Below are 19,709 nucleotides of genomic sequence, written 5' to 3'. Positions count from 1 at the left end.
ACCCGTAGTGTTATAACGCATGTCAAATTAAGTATCAAGCCCACAATATGGCATAATTAATTAATAATGGACTAAATTAACAACATCAGTAAATAAATTAGCAAAGTGAATCCAAGAATAGATTTGACTATGCATGTCTAGGGATAAAGCGACTCATTTGAACTATAAATAAGTTTTATTAGATCGATAAAAAGATTTAAGATTCCAGTAATACTAAATATAACTGCAGTATTCCACGATGCTAGCAAACCGTTCAGCACATAATTTGTATCTACAAACTACAGTATGATCAATAAGGCCATAAAGAATGACAATTCTACGCAAGCTTTATTAATTAACAATTATAATATTTGATAATATATAATTATATATATATTATAACTCGTTTGATTGTCAACAATGTTCTACCAGGTTCATAACACGATGCGGTACCTTTAGATGATTATGATATTATGTGCTATTCAATACTAATCATTCATAGCATGATATGACAGCACATCTACCGATGATGTGATCTTGCATCAATTAATTCAATATTGGTTAATTAATTGTAGAATATTACAAGCATGTAATCATTGCCTGCTAGAGTAATTCCATAATACACAATAATTCTTATTGATTTTGCTATAATACACATTTTATCTCTACAATTCAGCGAAGCTGATTTAGGGTTGTTGAAATATACGCGTAAAGCTAACTACATTAGAAGACTTCTTCTAGTAGTCTATGGCTATAATTTCTTAGTATGTATCAACATCTTGAGCTAATGCGATATCATCGTACTACTTCTGACTAACATACAGAAGAAGGCAAGAAAATTGTATGCGTGGTAAAGAGTTAATGTAAAAACATAAAATTGTGTTATGAAGTTAACTACCTCTGTTTATCATCTTAATTTAATGATTGATAATGACGGCTTTATATGGCATGCACACTATTTACAATTGTAATGTAATTGCAGAATTTTAGAGCAGTTTGACAATTAAATTGGCACACGTGGCGGTATCTGCAATTACAATGTACGGATATAAAATTTGTTAAAGAAACAAAAATGAGAAAAATACCGTGTCCACCCTATAGCCGTCCATAATGTATCATGGATGTAGTCATACTACCGAGTAAATTCGCGGAATATTATATCGTAGTTTCATATCTAGATTGTGCACTCAGACTGCCTGTTGGTCTGTGCGCATTTTAATCAAACAAGGCGAAAAGGAATATCCAGTTCTAGCTATTAATTCCTCTTCAACAAAAGTAGGCTTAAATCAATTAAGTTAGCCACTGACTGACAAAAGACTTCTTCTGGTAGTCCATGTTGTTAAGTTTACAGGCTTACTTCGCATGTCTTCACACCAATTTTAATTTACTATTTACACGCACCATATAATAGTTGTAATCAACTCGTAACTTTCACAGCCCGTAGGCATAACACATTAATAGTAGTTACTAAACGCGTACTATGGAAAGATTAATTACTTTTACACTGTATTTGAGTTGCCATCGTTATACATCAAACTTCGATCTCAATAACTAATGCAGTATATGAAGTTAAAGTAAATTTATAATCACAGTATGTTACTTTTAATTACTTTTTATTCCCTATTGTATGAGCTCACCTTACTTGCGTAATACTCGTATAATTAACTAATTAAATTAACAATAAACCGAAGGGGTGATGACATAAAAACAAATAAACAATACTGTTGATTTTCAATTACCGAAATCATTTATTAGATAAAGGAAGCAAATGTTGATTTTTGGTGAGATGGAGTAGCAGGTACAATAAGGATCTAACTTTTCGTTAGATTGTATATACTACTCCACATCCAAAATAAATTCAAAGGTTTACAAAATAACTAATTAATTAATTGAAAAGTAATTATTAAACGTGGTCTTAATTTATTAGATTACTTTACTAATTAACATTCAAGACTGGATCGCTACTGCGTCAAATAATAAAATTAAAAATTTCGGAAACGTTTTAACTAATCTTCGCGTTTACCCGGAGCTTTTTCATCTTTTTTCTTCATGCCTGAAACGATATCGTCAATCCGTAATAGTAGGATTGCAGTCTAGCGAAAGTAAAATGAAACGCACACTTAGATATATACAATTAAGTATACTTGTACGAACATGTGAACCGACAACTTTATTTACCTCAATTGAACTTTTGTAAGTCTGTAGCTTAACAGATACAGGATCCCAAACATCAAATTCATTCATATCAACTATTTTTCCACTTTCTCCATCAACACCCCAAGTATTAGAATCTGCAGCATGTTTTGCCTTAAAAACAAGCGGTTGAGTTAAAAATGAAATTTTAAAGCCAAAAAAACGCTATCATTCCACCCTAACCCTTAAAGCAGTTAAAGTTCTAATTGAATTGCCACCACAATTCTGGACAAGAGTCTTTGGGATTATTTCTAAGGCACGTGCAACAGCTTGATAAGGCCACTGCTGAATTCCAGGAACAGATCTCGCTTTCTGATCTAATGCCTTTCAATGCATTACATAACAGATTAGACGTACGGATTAATGATAGTTACAATACTCATAATAAGATAGTGTCGTAAAAAACCTGTGAGAGTGCCATTTCAATTGCTCCACCACCAGGAACAAGTTTAGGGTCAATGATAATATTCCGTGCGACACACATAGCATCCTGCAAATTTCTCTCAACCTAAACAGTATTACAGTAACCAGGTTATTAGGGCCTTTGCAAAGATTTTCTGAAGAAAGGTTTGTGTAAGATCTAGCCTAACTTACTTCCATTAATATATCCTTACTAGCACCACGTAAAAGAATAGTACAAGCCTTTGGATCCTTGCACTCAACGATAAAGGTGAAATACCTTTCAAGTAGAAAATAATTTTTAATCAGTATGTTTTATAACTTACACGAGTACTATCGCAATTGAAGTATAAAATAAAATTAGTTACTCGTCTCCAATTTTCCTGATCTCGAAGAGCCCAGCTTCGGTACCAATATCTTGATCTTGTAATTCATCTGTTCGATGACATACAGTCGCTCCACAAGCCCTAAATTATGGTTAATTAGCAATTAAATCAGTGACTATCATCTATTTTATTCTAACATCGGTAATATTACATATATTTCAATGTCATGCTTCCTTAGTATTGGAAGATCTCATCTTCAATAAACAGAAAATGATGACCGTACTAAAATATCAGTGTAAAACTATGCCTAAATAATACCCCGCATAAGAATTATCATAATACATAAGTCTATAAGAAAATCTTCATCAGAAGATCTAATCCTCATTTTCGGTAAGATTTACAACTGTTACCTAGCGATTCTGTTGTTATCCGTCTTTCGAACGCGTCGAATAGCGGTTATATTATTTTTTACCAAATAATGCTGAGCGAGATCTGAAACTCCTTTTTCAGTGATAACCAAATCTGGTTTCAAAGCAATAATGTCATCACAGATTTGCTTGATGTAATTTTCTTCCAGCTCCAATATACGACTGCATAGTTAGACAGAAAGGAATAAAATTAAAATTTTATTACACCTATACAATCATTGAGAATGTTGATCTAGGGAAGGTACCTAAAGTCTTCTTCCTTTGTAATTTCTAAGCTTGTCTACAGAAAATAAAATTTTCAAGGCGAATAATTTATTAAAATTAGCGAATCAGTAAAGAGTAAGGTAGCAAAGAATGTTTTTTATATTCGTACTTGACTTTCCCCTTTCTTATATTCCAAGTTACAATCTAATAAAAGAATTCTGGGATTTTCTATCCTCCTGTTAACGATAACATGAGAACTTAGACGAAAGGTATACTTAAATTTTGAGAAAATATAGTATCAGAGTTTCAGCACGCTGTTACCTTCTCATCTTTGGGTGAGTTATATCTTTATTGATCATAATCCCGTTAAGAACACATGATTCTTCCATAGTTCCACCTGGGACCTATTAATTAAATTATGAATCAATTACAATCAGATCCAAATTATCATAGCGCAAACAAAGCAGCAATACCTTTTCAACTTTTGCATATCTTTTGATATCAATTTCTTTTCGTCCATTCTCTTCTAAAAATACTGTACGAACAGCATCAATTGCAATCTTACAGGCTAAACCTGACCTAAGATTATCAACCGTGATGGTTATTGGCTTAATAAGCAGTTATAATAAAAGCAATTTAATACAAATTCTTGTAAATAAATACCATTTTTTAATAAATTTAGTCCCCAGGGAGCTACTAACGATTTTAGTTAGTTCCGCATCTTTAGATGTATCAACAGTGACACTATCCGGTCATTTCCGTCAAGTGAATTAAGAAGAATTAATGTCGTAGAACAAGATCAAAAATATATATAAGTATATAAATTACAACTTTAAGGTATTTCCTACCTGAATTTTTCCTTAGTTAGTTTGATAATATCATCAAGAGCCCGACGAAAAGCATTAATTATTACAGTAGGGTGTATTTTCTGTTCTAGAAAGGGCTCAGCTACGGCTAATAACTCTCCAGCTATCATCAAATAAACCAAAACAATCATATTATCACTGATAATGGCTACGATACACCTTAAAAAATTACCGCTATATAGATACTACAGATGTAGAAATTGGGACTTGCCATAAAGCAGTTTACTTACTTAATACAATTACTGAAGTTGTACCATCGCCTACTTCTTCGTCCTGTGTTCTGCTAATCTCGATCATCGACTTGGCTGCAGGATGTTGTACATGCATCTGAAGAGTTAAGTATATCGAGATGGTTACAAGTAATTAATAAAGGTATACTGTATTGAATACACGGTAAGCGCTACCCCATACACTGTACAACTTTGGTAATTTTCAAGTAGTCCTTAACTGATAGAACGTAACTATCAACATCGGCTACATTCTGTGGTATAAGCCTTGAAATTAAATTAAATGTTAGCGCACCTCGCGAAGTATAGCATTTCCGTCATTTGTCATAACAATTCCACCCATTGGATCCATCAACATCTAGATTTTACAGTTACGAAAGCATAATCATTAACACACTGCAGCAGAATAAGGATACAGGTGAATTGTTCATAATCGCCATCCTTCATGCATCAATTACTTATATATATCAAACATTTCATCGTAACTTTAACTATTTCAGAAATAACAAATAACTTTACTATTGAGGTTCTTGTAATTTATTCGAACTTTTTATCTCATATAAATGATGTGGTTTTTATCGTATGTCTTGTTTTACTACATATCAGGTGACAATAGCTACCTTAAAACTTTCATGAGATAATTAATTAAGTGATAAATTAGGATAAATATATTATTTTGACTTCATCTAACATGATATAAAATAGGATAATTTTGTAGTCTTGAAAATAATACAATAACCACAAAATTGTAATAACTACTCCATGTAATAAGTTTATCTTAGTAATCATACCTTTAACATTGATCTTGGCCCTAAGCATGTTCGAATAACGTCTGCAACAGCCTAATTATGTGAATGATAATAGAGAATCATTATAAACGATACGCACTACAGTATTGTTAACGTGTTATAAAATATTGATAAAGAGTGCAGTGCAATTTACGTATTAATCACTTTTCATTTACGATATGACTTATAAGATTCAGAGTTTAACATTTTGATGAAATAATTGCGTTCTTCATGCCGTTTACATCATATTTATACAATGTGAACAATAAGTTACAACTTTATTGAACCATTCGTAATTTGATAGTTCAACTTTAGTCAGTGGTAAAAGCATAAAACCAATCACAAGTTTATAATACAGCCATAGGTTTTAACATATCTGTATGGCTGATAATAATTTTGAACTATAGTATCTCCTTTAAACATCTAGTCGATTATTGGTTCAAGCGAGTATTGCACCAGAAATTCATCAGTATTTGGTGACGAAACAAGCATGTAGTTCATAGCGGAATTTATTAACCTAGTACTGTCTATATTTGATATAAGTATAAACTAGCAGATTTTTGTTTAGTAGATATATGCTTCATACTAACGTAAACCGGTATATTTTGGTTTTTAGGCTTGCGCTGGACATTAAACTATGACAGACGCGTTAACCTTTCTACAATTACTCCAGCGTATATGAATTGTACTAAAGTTAAAGTAGAGTACGACTCCCTATTAGTCTAGTCATAGGTTGAAAAGATTTTATCAGAGATCGCGGTATAAGACACCATAGTCGATTCCATAATAGTATCATTGTAATTGTAAAACATTTATGTTTTATAAGAGTAGATTTTTATATAGCGTGATCATCATCAAGTGGGATGCAACGCGGCGGCACTTGTCAATTACTGTTCTGTAAAAGCTATCTCACTATCTACGCCATGCAACATGGTGACTTACTTTAGCAGCCCTAATATTACCAGCTTGTGCTTTTCTACCGGTTTCCCTTTTAGCACCTTGACCTAAGTAGAAATTGGCATCATTTAAACCATTATAAAAGGTAAAATTTCATTAAACAGCATTTCATAGACTCACTCAAAACCAAGACAGGAGCTGCCATGTTCACCACGTTCGTTGTCGCTTTTTACACTTGTTGCGAGGATATGAGAGAGACGCAGTATGCGCAGGATATATTCGTTACCACACGAACACGGACTTTCATACAGTGCAGGCGTGTGCAGCAGTGTATTTTGTGGGGTCTATGGCGAGGTGTTTCACAGTATAATGTATTGTAGGAAAGTACTGTGCTGTCGAGACTTTGTACTGTACTATTGTAGTGAAGTTAGGTTCTACGCGCGATCAATACCTACTGTGCTATACTGTACAATGGACATTCCTACAGTGCAGTAAAGTACAGTATCACACCACGGACGCCAGCGGCACGTGTACTGTACTGTCACTCACTCACTGTACAGTGTACAGTACAGTATACTGTATCTGCAGTCTGCATCCCTTCGTTAAAAAATCGAAGGTGTATTCCGTTGAACTTCCTGTATAATATTTATATATACCCGTAGAAGGATATCTCCACAGTTATTAGGCTACAACTACATATAGAATTTATCTAGTTTGGACCTGATTTAGCTTACACAATTATATCTTTTCAGGGTACCATCGAAATTATCGAAATTAATCAAATGGCAGTGCACAACTGCACATGTACACTGTACAGTACACTCAGTGTACAGTATAGTACAGTAGCGTACTGGCGGTCTTTAAGTTGCACTGTACCGTACTGTACTGTACTGTATAGTGTAGTCAGTAGACTCAGTCAGTACTCAAAGTACAGTACCGTACTACTGTATATCTACAGTACAGCGGACTGCGTATGCCGTACTGCCGGTCTTCAAGTTACAGTGTACAGTACTGTATAGTGTAGTCAGTACTCAAAGTACTATACTGCACGAAGGTGGTCATAGTGTCATAGAGACAGACTTGGAACAGAAAAATCGATCATCACTGCTACGGTATCTCCGCGCACATGCACGATATTATTACCCGTCAAGCTTTTGGCTCTTCCTTTTCCTATTCTGACCTTGTGTGACGCTACCAGATCACAACAGCTAATTTGAGATTTGTGGTGATCCTGATCTACCCTTTAATCGGTAATTTATCTTTTCAATCCTATGTTCTTAACGACGACTTTTATTGAATTTAAGTTCCCTAGCCAAGTATTCAACATCATATTGGATTTTTAAAAAGATATTTGAATTAGTAACGTACGAAAATTGAGAGAATATTTTTGTTGCACTTGTAATGCTGAATCATACTCGATAGAAGTAATAGTATTGAAAATACGTATTGATTACTTGTGGTGGATTGCATTTCTTCTAAAGCTGACAAAACTGGGTAGCTACATGATACCATGATGTAGCCACTTTTCGTGTACTCTACTTTGTACAATGTTGAATTGCCTGAAAATAGATTTTACATGTCAACGATTACTTTGTACTGTATTCCATGTCGACAATGATACACATCGAAACAGTTGAAACTGTCATGGTACATAGATCTTACTCTAGAACTTGCTGAACATGTCTGCATGGCTAATTCTGCAGATCTAAGCTACGTTCGATGTCTAAATGGCATATCATGATCAATAATGCAGTTGTGTTTGCAGATAGTAGTGAATACTTCGAACATATTACGGCATTGCATTCTCCTATAGGATATGTTTTTATTGACAACCAGCCTGAATTATTTGTTGCTGTGTTTTGTTCAGAATTAATTACAGTTATGAACGTTGTATACTCATACATTCTGTCAGACGGATAATTAAGATTGATTTCTAATCTTTTCATTTTGGCTTTTGAAATATTGATTTCTTAACCATTACTTGTGTATTGCGTTTGAACGTTATTAATTAAGCTGGCCCTCATACTTGATATTTAGATAAGTAAACATGGTAGAAGAAATGGCTGTAGGCCTTAATAAGGGCCATCGTGTCACGAAAATAGCAGTTAAGCGTCGACCTTCAAGAAGAAAGGGAGTAAGTCTATCAATACTTGCACGCCTTATTCATACTTTGTGTAAACCTCCGGCTCAATAGGTTACAACGACGTAGATAGAGTACTAAAAAATAGACAGTTTATAACGCACCTTGTACACTGCAATGTCTACATAAAATGTACATTTTAAAGAGATAGTAGTATTAGATTTGATGATTGTCAAAAGTTAAAAAGAACTCAACATGGAGACATAACAAATTAGATACTGTGAATCATATCTGTAATACCATTAAGTTAACTACTTTTATATTTAAACTAGACGACTTCTAAACGCGTAAGGTTTGTTCGCGAACTGGTCCGTGAAGTTAGTGGCTTTGCTCCATATGAAAAAAGAGTTATGGAACTGCTCAAAGTTGGTAGGGATAAGAGAGCGCTGAAATTCATTAAGAAAAGGGTGAGTCGATACATTAATACAGAGACTTAAATAGCTTAAATCTATATAACTCCTAGATATAGCTCAGGTTACGGTGTGAGAACCAGCATATCAGTAGATAGTGATGAGTTGTTCTTAGAATTCTTACACCTTGCAACTTAATGCATCATAAAATCACTAGCAAGTGCTAGTAATGCGTAAGTCGCACAGTTTTGTTAACTCGCCTCTGTCTAGATTAATGACTATAGCTTGGACTACTGTAGATATAAATTCTCTATAGATTTATACTTTATCTGTAATTGAGTATATAAACATTTTCCTGATTAGCTGTTTCATTCTAAAATGTTGTATTTACTTACTATTATTATAATCAGCCAATTAACATTAGGGCATGATAGCTATGTGGATACAGCATATTACTGTAGCATTAAATTCTGATTGACTTGTATATTAAAGGTTGGTAACCATACTAGAAGTAAGAGGAAGAGAGATGAACTTGGACGTATCCTCCAACAAATGAGAAAAGCTCAGCATTAACATTGTACTAATGTAAAAAAAGCATGTGTTGAGATATGCGGTAAAATACGACTGCCACATAATAAAAGATAAATTTTGATCTCCTTATGTACTTGCGACTGTAAATTTGTTCTTCCCACTGCTGTATTGAACTGAAAAGGTTGCGCCAAGAAGCATTCGGTTAATTCGAGTTAGCTACAGTACTATAACTTATGATTGCATGAGGAAGTGAAATTGATCAAGTCCAATACGTAATAATATCGCATTACCGTATGGATGTTATACTGCCTTTCTGTTAGATAGTACAATATTGACTCCTGTCAAGTCTCATTCGAAGACTCCTTTTGGGTAGATGAAATGCAAAAGGAATATTTAACGATACTTTAAACTTTAAATAATATATATGCTGTATACGTATATATCATGAATCATGATGAGACATCCCAAAACGATGTCCGACACATTCATGATAGCTGCGTAAAAACATCAGGGACAATTTGCTTTTGAACACAGACACAGTGGAATAGTGGGGTAAGATTGCACCGCCTCAACCCGATCCAATTGTTCATTTTCTAAGCCGAAATGAGTGCAATCGCAATGCAAACACTGTACTGTATCAGCAGCAGAATTCCTTTAGTTGAATGCCTCTCTCGGACTTGGGTTTCGGCTTGACTTGTAAGAACACTGTACAGTACAGGTGGAGGTAGAAATTGCCAGAAATTTTAAATTTTAAATAATAATTTATACTGTATACGTATATATCATGAATCATGACGAGACATCCCAAAACGATGTCCGACATATTCATGATAGCTGCGTAAAACATCAGGGACAATTTGCTTTTGAACACAGACACAGTGGAGCAGTGAGGTAAGATTGCACCGCCTCAACCCGATCCAATTCATTTTCTAACCCGAAATGAGTGCAATCGCTATACAAATACTGTATCGGCAACAGAGAATTGCTTAAGCTGAATGCCTCCCTCGGACTCTGGTTCAAGTCGGGTTTAGGCTTGACTTGTACAGTACAGTACACCGTACTGAGTGTACACTGTACTGTACACTGTACTGTACACTGTACAGGTGGAGGTAGAAATTGCCAGAAATTTTAAACTTTAAATAATTGATACTGTATAGTGTATACGTATATATCATGAATCATGATGAGACATCCCAAAACGATGTCCGACATATTCACGATAGCTGCGTATAACATCAGGGACAATTTGCTTTTGAACACAGACACAGTGGGGTAAGATTGCACGGCTTCAACCCTTCATTTTCGAACCCGAAATGAGTGCCATCGCTATACTGTACAGTGTACACTGTATCGGTAACAGAATTCCTTCAGCTGAACGCCTCCCTCGGACTCGGGTTTAAGTCGGGTTTGGGCTTGACTTGTACAGTACTGTACACTGTACTGTACTGGTGGAGGTAGAAATTGCCAGAAATTTTAAATTTTAAATAATTGATACTGTATACGTATATATCATGAATCATGATGAGACATCCCAAAACGATGTCCGACATATTCATGATAGCTGCGTAAAACATCAGGGACAATTTGCTTTTGAACACAGACACAGTGGGGTAAGATTGCACGGCTTCAACCCTTCATTTTCGAACCCGAAATGAGTGCCATCGCTATACGGTACAGTGTACACTGTATCGGCAACAGAATTCCTTCAGCTGAACGCCTCCCTCGGACTCGGGTTCAAGTCCGGTTTGGGCTTGACTTGTACAATGTACAGTACTGTACACTGTACTGAGTATACACTGTACTGTACTGGTGGAGGTAGAAATTGCCAGAAATTTTAAATTTTAAATAATTGATGCTGTACTGTATACGTATATATCATGAATCATGATGAGACATCCCAAAACGATGTCCGACATATTCATGATAGCTGCGTAAAACATCAGGGACAATTTGCTTTTGAACACAGACACAGTGGAGTAAGATTGCACGGCCTCAACCCTTCATTTTCGAACCCGAAATGAGTGCCATCGCTATACTGTACAGTGTACACTGTATCGGCACAGAATTCCTTCAGCTGAACGCCTCCCTCGGACTCCGGTTCAAGTCGGGCTTCGGCTTGACTTGTAGCGTACGTACACTCGTACAGTCGCAGTGTGCAGTACAGGTGGAGGGAGAAATCGCCAGCAATGACTAAATATAGTCATGAGTACAATGGGTGTAGTCATTTCTGATGAAATGAGGTGGACTGTCGAACGTCCAGTATTGTCCACTCAGCGTTCCGATCCCGGGTGTCGCGGTTGACGGTACCATGCACTTTGCGCGGCTGAACAGTAAAGATTAATATCAATGACGAAGCAAAACTAGTGGTAACGTATAGGGACTGGCGATGTCATGAGTCATGATAAATAGATTGTCGTGTTTCACTGTGTTGAGCACTGAGTTCCACGTTGACACGACACTACTGTACAGTGTACAGTACATCGACTACAATACAGCACTGTCGATTACAGTATATAGTACTGGAGTGGTAGGGTACTGTATTGAGTATTACTACACATACTCGAGGCAAAAGAAAAACTCTTGGACCACAGTCATCAAAGTCTGACGTAATATATATATATCCCTTTTTACAGTACCACGTATGTATAGTACAATGCACTGCGCAGATGTCAGAATCCAAAATCTGACGCCAAAGATGTTGCTAATTAAAGAAATGAGAAATCGCTTATATACTGTACACTGTACAGTATATAATGGTATGAGTACTGTACAATTTGCTGCTTTCAACCGCATTATTGTACAGATCCAACATGTCCTCGCAAGGCAATAAAATATTGGATGTTATTGTTAAAACTCCTAAAGAGAAACAAACTATATCAATTCATGAGAATGCTACCATTTTAGAGGTAAGTAGATGAATTATTTGAAATGAGAATTCAGTTGAAAAATTATAGCCAATACGATAGACGATGAAACATGACGAGTTGAGTAGAAAGCGAAGGATAATTTCTTCACCTTCTTGTCTTGAGAGAACTTGCCCATACCATCACTTTACTATGGGCAGGCAAATCGATATTTTATCTTGAGACGCTTTGGTATATAGAGTCACTTGATAGTGTAGTAACTTTGACTGATTTTAGAGGTATACTTTGATGACTCAATACTGCATTCAATGGGATAATTGCAATATTATACGATTAGAAAGCGTTTGCTGAAATCACTATTTTTTTTCATTGCAGCTAGTTGACCTGATTTAGTGCTTCTACTGCCTACTGTATAGAGTTAATTAGATTACAGTACGATCTACTTCACGGTGAATGACCCAAACATTACGTCTCTATGTATACCACAATACAGTACGCTCTAAGTCAAGAGTGAAACTGCCTTGTCGAGGAGAAAAATTTTTAGTCAATGGTGGAGACAAATGCACCAGTCCAGCCAGCCTTATTGCTTGATTGATGAAATCAATGCTATCGTTTATACGACAAATGCATTCTATTTTTCGTCACGATAACTACCCTTATTTCTACACCATCTCCCATTACCGTCCATATCATATGCATTCACGCAGCATGATGTACGCAGTCTAAACTCTAAAGTACACGTTGACTCGTACAATAAAAGAATGATCATCGATCGAGTAGAATGTCGAACTAGTAACAATATTTTAATACAAGAAGCATCGACTGTACTGTATATGAATTAGTATTGTACAATAAAAAAATGATCATCGATCGAGTAGAATGTCGAACTAGTAACAATATTTTAATACAAGAAGCATCGACTATACTGTATATGAATTAGCATTGGTGTTAACACTTTACTACAAGCCATCTGCAATACGAGTAGTAACAAATTAAACCTGTCTGACATACATATTTGGCTTGGATTGTACTTTTCATATAGTATCTTCAATAATAATAACATAATAAGTAGTTCACTGCAAAGATAAATAATCTGTTTTTGTATACGTTATTTTCATTATTCGAGTTAGTATCATTGAAACCAATTGTTACTCGAGTATTGCTAGAGAAACATAAAATTTATAATTGCTCTATTGAAGCTTAAGTTAATTTTCAGTTTAAGGAAGCGGTCTCTTTACAATTTGGCGCTCCTGTCGACCAGCTATGCTTGATTTTTGCTGGGCGCATCCTTAAAGACTCCGAAACTCTATCCCAACATTGTAAGTCTGATCGTTAGCAAATAAGTTATATTAAAATCTTCAATTTTTCCTGTTATAGACAGCGCAGTTGTGCATTGTTTCCTGATTGATCCAGATCTCGGCTTTATTGCAACCATATTTTTCAATCTTATGAGTTATTGAATTACAAATTCTAGATGATTGCCGTTAGTTAATTAATGAGTAACGAATAAATGACTGGCTCGCATTTATGAAACTAGCATATGAGTAGAATTCCATCAATGTACTACTAGGGCAACATTTTTAAATCTCTTCATTCGTCGTATGGCGAGTGCTGTATGCATAAAAGATTTAGCTACAAAACTTAAGCCCTTGTATGTATGTTTAAAGATAGTAACAATCGCCTGTACTCTATATAACAACAATGCGCTTATAGTTAGTAGGAAGCCCTATAACGATACCATGGCATTACAGTACTGTACTGTACTGTATTCGCTTAGGAAAGCCATGTTATTCCTCGCTTAATCTACTTGTAAATCGACTATCCATTCTCACCAAAGCGCTCACATTGATTCATCGCTAAAACGTACTGATAGGATAAAGTACAAATACAGTGATTAATGTACTTACATGTACGTATTCCAAATTGGATAATGAACAGTAAATATAAGATAACATATCCAAAATTATAAAATGATAATGGTCTTGAACTACAACTAGTAACACGCGCTGGATTTACATATACAGTGCATTGTATCCTTCGCTATTGACAGTATAATACTTGTTGTATACGTATGTCAACAATGTGCAATAGCAAAATATGAAATTAACGTTCTAGAGTAAGCCTAAGAGCATTAGCTTACATCTTCACCTCACTTTATAGTTTAATACTTGAACAATCACCATCAAAGATGTCGCAAAGTTATTACACTTTGGCATACAAGATAACAATTCTACTTGCGTCATGCCGTATATTCTGTACAGTGTATTAAGATTTATAGTCCCCTTTTAAAATTTACTATAAAGTTCCCATTGTAACCTTCTACTCTATCTGAACATTTAGCTATCAAGGATGGTTTAGCTGTTCATTTGGTCATCAAGTCCGGCACGAAGGTAAACTTTTGCAATATAATTATCATTGCAGTTTTTGGTTCCTGTATTTTTTATTAATTAATTAAATATGAAAATACAACTTTATGTAGGCCCAAACAGCAACGCCGAGTGAAACCACCGGTACTACCACGGTAGGTTTGTCCATATGTGTCATTATGAGTCATTATAGAGCATGCATTTTATAGCGTCATCCGTAAATTGACCATATTGTCCCTCATGTAGTGTGTACTACTGTACAGTATATATTCACTTGAAGGGTCGAGTATTGCTGTATGGATGATCTTGTATAACGGTCACTTACTAGATAGAAGTCTTCCTTGATAGCTAATTTTAAATATGCTATTTAATTAAGCAATTTTTTTGACTATCATGGGGCAGGAATACAACGATGTCTAAAATGATAATCTAATAGTATAACATATAAATTATTGGAGCATTTCTCCAAAAATTTCAATTTTGTTTTCGTTTCGGCAATACACTTGCCAGTTATAACTTAAACCTAACACTGTATGCAAATACGAAATTTAGTTTTACGTATCGATCGATAAATCAGTGATACTGCAAATATGATTCCCTTCGTAAATTCTTTACTTGTAGCAATCACATCGCATATTCTCGATGCTTTAGAAATGTACTACGCAAAAGTGCAATTTGCCATACTACTTAGCGGTTAAAAGATCTCGACCACAGTCTTTGAATGCCTATTCTTACCCTCAATCAACTATTACTTTAATCGTTATCGAGAATTTCATCCTCACTACTATACTTTTTTACAAATATTAAACCTACTGTCGTCTGATTGTACTTCTCACTTCGAGAATCATATCTAAATGTTTAAATACCGTATACCAATGTATCTGTTACGCTTTTGTTTAAAGGTTCTATAGGGTTACTATACATTCAATAGATGGTTTAATACCCGGTCAATTCAGAGTAATTGATATCATTTCTAGCCTAGTTATAAATATATGAATACAATAACTAACAAGTGTTATAATTATAGTTCGAGTTTTAAACGTCGTGATTTACAATGAATATAGTTTGCCACTCGAATCAGGGATAAAATTTTATCGATCTCTCGAGTAAGAACAATTACGGTATTAGAGTCCTTTCGTAGAGATGATTTTGTATGTCATGAGTTTTTCACGGATATTTTTAACTGCCTTAATATTAATACGAGTATATTACCCTCATGCTTGTAATTTGAACATGTGAATTCGATCGATTCTCAACTGTTAAATTAATGGGATCGAAAGTTGATATTTACGCGTGTACGGTCTTAGCAACATGTGCTAAATTTTATTGTAGCAAAACACTCCTCCCATGCAACAGCAGAGTGAAGGCACTCAACAGCAATTTCCAGTAAATTTTGGTATTGATCCTTGTAAGTATATGTCATTTTTTCAACCCTCCTCCATGAGTTAATAAACTGCGACTCATAAATATTAATTTCTATTATCTTATAGCAACCTTTCAAAATATGCATCAATATATGCAACAGCAGGTTAAAAATTTAGTGTTATGTAGTCGTTTTTATATGAAAGTACTTAAAAGCATATGGAGCCATCCTTAACACTTTCTTACTAGAATAATAATTAATGTTAAATTGAATGATAATTATCTCTTATTCTGAATTGTAACATTCTGTTCTGAACATTATAGTTGACAAGTAACCCGGATATGCTTCGTCAAATGATGGACAATCCAATGGTTCAGGTTTGGCAGTTATTCTTCTTCAGTAGTAAATGGTGTAATAACGCTTCTCTACAATATTTGTTAACTTTCTATCTTGGCTTACTTCAGAGTATGTTGAATAACCCTGACCTTATGCAACAACTCATTGGCAGCAACCCTCAAATGCAACAATTAATGGAAAGGAATCCGGAGCTTTCGCATATGCTAAACAATCCAGAAATGATGCGTCAGGTATTTAACAGTTTACTTAGCTTTTTAGTTAGCAGTACAATAATTGCATCTTAAAGAACATATGAAATGATAGCTGCTTCACTAACTGAACAATAATAATACTGTAGGCACTAGAAATGGCCCGAAATCCATCAATGTTACAAGAAATGATGCGTAGTCAAGATAGAGCTATGAGTAATTTGGAGGTAAATACTATTATAATTTCTAATCTACAAGTGTACACGATTACCTAATCACTAAAGTGGACATTTTATTTCATATTTGGCGTAATACTATATACAAAAGAGTATACCTGGAGGCTTTAATGCTCTAAGACGTATGTACTCTGATATCCAAGAGCCCATGATGAACGCGGCACAAGAAATGAACGAACAAGTTAGCCAAACGAGATTTTAGATTGTTCCATATACAATATTACTGATGATCTCTGAATTCCTGTAGATGCGATCTTCCTATACAAATCCAGGATCAAACCCATTTAGCTCTCTTCTCGGAGGTTTACAACTATATTCATTGTGCATTAATAACATTAAAAATGGATAATTTCTTGAGTTTTCAAAGCTTTTCTTTTCACAAAATCAGGTGCGGGAACACAGACCCAACCGCAATCTCAACAACCCAGTAGTTCACCTAGTAGTACACCTGCTGGCACTTCTCCTGTTCCTAATCCTTGGGAGAATAGATCAACTGCTCCTGGATCAACGTCTACTGGAATGTTTCAGGTATGTTGCAATGATAGTTTGTATAAATAGGCATCGATTAACAACTTAATCTTATAGGTTATAATAAATTTGAATATGTCGCTATTTTTTTGCCCTACTTTCATAGTCTCCCGGTATGCAAAGTATGCTGCAGCAACTTAGAGAAAATCCACAACTAATGCAGGATACATTACAGGTAAATTCTTTCCATATATGCCCAAGTGACGATAAACTAACCTATTCAAACATGCAAATCGTAGTCTCCTTTCGTTCAAAATATGATGACGCAAATGATGAACAACCCACAGCTTATGCAACAGGTAAAAGTTACATTAATTGCGTATCGTAAATTATATATTATCTTATATGTTAATCAATACTTAAAAAAATGCTTTCCTCAAAGATGCTCGCGAATAATCCGCTATTCAATAACGACCCACAACTATCAGAACAGGTAATACGAAGCCTTTGCATAAATACTAATGACGTAATGAATTCATAATTTTCATATATTTATTCTACGTAGATTCGCGAAAATATGCCGAATATCTTACGACAAGTACATTATATCAATTTACCAGATTATACAATATTTTTTGCAGCAGCGACTGCAATATAAAGGTTTATTTTATTTTATTCTTAACAATCTTAGATGCAAAACCCTCAAATGCAACAAATCATATCAAATCCCCAAGCGGTACAGGCTATGCTCCAAATACAGCAAGGATTTCAACAACTTTCTCATGCAGTACCTTCTACGGGGTAGGTTAACCACCAGGATATGTCGAATAGCGTTTATATAAGCTTGAATAAGACGATCTTTTGTTTGAAAGTATTTTTTATTGTATTATACTAATCCTGCTCGTAACAATGTTAGTAATACGCCTGGCTCCACCACATCAACTACAACTGGTACTAATACTACAACTAGTAGTGGCACTGGATCAAGTAAATTTCTTACACCTTTTCATATTTAGTAATTTTGCGAAACAATTGCATTCATGAAAAAGTAATGTTAATTGCTATGTTTGTCTAGCTACCACCACTACTACCAGTAGCACTTCGCCCCAACAACAAGAACAATTTAATCAATTAATGTCCCAAATGATGCAAGCAATGACTGCAAATAATCAGCAGCAACAGGTTAATTCTAATATTACCGGTTGTTACTGACTTCCAGTATTGCTTACATGTATGCGTTCGATGTTTTTAGTCTAACCTACAACCCGAAGTTCGGTTCAGAACGCAACTGGAACAATTAAATGCGATGGGATTTGTAGACCAAGCGAGAAATCTACAAGGTCAGACCTGTCGTAGTATTGTAATGAAAAGTTACTTTTGCTTTATTGGCTACTAAGATCCTAAGAAATGATAATTTAATTTTACAGTTCTTTCAGCAACCGGCGGCGATATTAACGCTGCTATTGAACAGCTCCTACGGTAATTGCATATCACAACCACACCATTATCACTTTAATACTTTACCGCAAATCACGTGACGAATTACGACTCAACCACACCTGAGGTCCTAGCAATAATATTTTCTAGGTTTATGAAAGTATATATATGGTATCAAGTAAAATTACCTGTAATGCTAAAAGTAACGCAATTTGATGATAGTTTTGGTTGAACAGATGTTGATCAAACTACGATGGTATTTAAGATTAAGATTTATGGAACAGATGTAAAGATGATCAATTTCATGTTAACATTGGTAATAGTAAAACGATGAAATCTTTCCAAAGCTAATGCCATCATAACCCGTTGCCACTATCATTACGTTTCAGTTTTCTAATTTATGTATTGTTAAAGTAAATTTGCATTATCAGTGTTATAGCACGAACGTAATGATCAGCTATCGTTTGTGATTTACTCATACACTAAAGCTTGTAATTATCTAGTTAATATTGGTTAGATATAAATTAACAACTTTGAAGATTAAGCACCAATATTGCGTGTCTGCTACAGTAATAAAGCCGGAATGTATCAAGCGTTTTCTTATTGTTTCACTATGAATATAATGTTATCTTCGCCTTGACAATGATTACTTACTGACCTACGCGAGCTATCTACAGTATATATACCACATTCTAAATCCGATAATTATAGTATGAACAATACCGGTATATCAGAAACATGGTGATAATTATAATAGAATATCATGGCTCTGAAGTTATCAATATTTTACTGTACAAACTGTAATACGTAATATGCTGTAAGGACATTGTACTATCCTAGATAATCACGCGTAGTTCCAGTCCCTGTATGCAGTACGCTGCAGACCATGAAGTATCATTTCGGTAGTTCTGATATTACAATTCAGTGTCCTACAAAGTCAACTCGAAACCCGAGATTAGGGTTCAGAATTTGTGGTGATACGGTGTTTGTATAACGATTGCACTTATTTCGGGCTCGAAAATTAACAATTTGATCGGGTTCGGGTTGTGTTTTCCCTTTTTATCTGTACTGTACGGTACAGTGTACAGTGCACTTAGTACAG

General features: G+C 34.9%; 3 protein-coding genes across 3 annotated transcripts; 2 read left to right on the top strand and 1 right to left on the bottom strand.

The window, feature by feature from the left end:
• Positions 1-1,985: 1,985 nt before the first annotated feature.
• Positions 1,986-6,512, bottom strand: TRIADDRAFT_50033 (uncharacterized protein; the record flags this gene model as incomplete). The annotated part of the gene is made up of 18 exons (XM_002110437.1): positions 1,986-2,072; positions 2,158-2,286; positions 2,356-2,496; positions 2,579-2,680; positions 2,767-2,851; positions 2,940-3,038; positions 3,308-3,487; positions 3,571-3,605; positions 3,699-3,765; positions 3,851-3,933; positions 4,003-4,108; positions 4,193-4,273; positions 4,378-4,498; positions 4,626-4,722; positions 4,918-4,980; positions 5,414-5,464; positions 6,353-6,414; positions 6,488-6,512. The coding sequence occupies 18 exons, from the start codon at positions 6,510-6,512 to the stop codon at positions 1,986-1,988; spliced, it is 1,614 nt and encodes a 537-aa protein (XP_002110473.1).
• A 959-nt stretch (positions 6,513-7,471) lies between these two features.
• On the top strand, positions 7,472-9,426 carry TRIADDRAFT_37369 (expressed hypothetical protein). The gene is made up of 4 exons (XM_002110977.1): positions 7,472-7,557; positions 8,345-8,441; positions 8,720-8,854; positions 9,290-9,426. Exons 2-4 carry the CDS (start codon positions 8,355-8,357, stop codon positions 9,368-9,370), a joined length of 303 nt encoding a protein of 100 aa, XP_002111013.1. The 5' UTR covers positions 7,472-7,557; positions 8,345-8,354; the 3' UTR covers positions 9,371-9,426.
• Positions 9,427-12,138: 2,712 nt separating this feature from the next.
• Positions 12,139-19,037, top strand: TRIADDRAFT_63757 (uncharacterized protein; the record flags this gene model as incomplete). Its single annotated transcript, XM_002110976.1, has 21 exons — positions 12,139-12,234; positions 13,409-13,511; positions 14,533-14,582; positions 14,672-14,713; positions 15,891-15,966; positions 16,049-16,086; positions 16,245-16,298; positions 16,386-16,508; positions 16,616-16,693; positions 16,794-16,883; positions 16,950-17,004; positions 17,091-17,230; positions 17,337-17,405; positions 17,470-17,529; positions 17,613-17,663; positions 17,736-17,768; positions 17,862-17,971; positions 18,087-18,157; positions 18,246-18,352; positions 18,423-18,510; positions 18,598-19,037. The coding sequence occupies 21 exons, from the start codon at positions 12,139-12,141 to the stop codon at positions 18,651-18,653; spliced, it is 1,590 nt and encodes a 529-aa protein (XP_002111012.1). The 3' UTR covers positions 18,654-19,037.
• Between the last annotated feature and the right edge of the window lie 672 nt (positions 19,038-19,709).

The sequence above is a fragment of the Trichoplax adhaerens genome, genomic scaffold (genome assembly GCF_000150275.1).
Source record: "Trichoplax adhaerens TRIADscaffold_3 genomic scaffold, whole genome shotgun sequence".
Lineage (NCBI taxonomy): Eukaryota > Metazoa > Placozoa > Uniplacotomia > Trichoplacea > Trichoplacidae > Trichoplax > Trichoplax adhaerens.
This window is presented reverse-complemented; position numbering and strand designations above follow the sequence as displayed.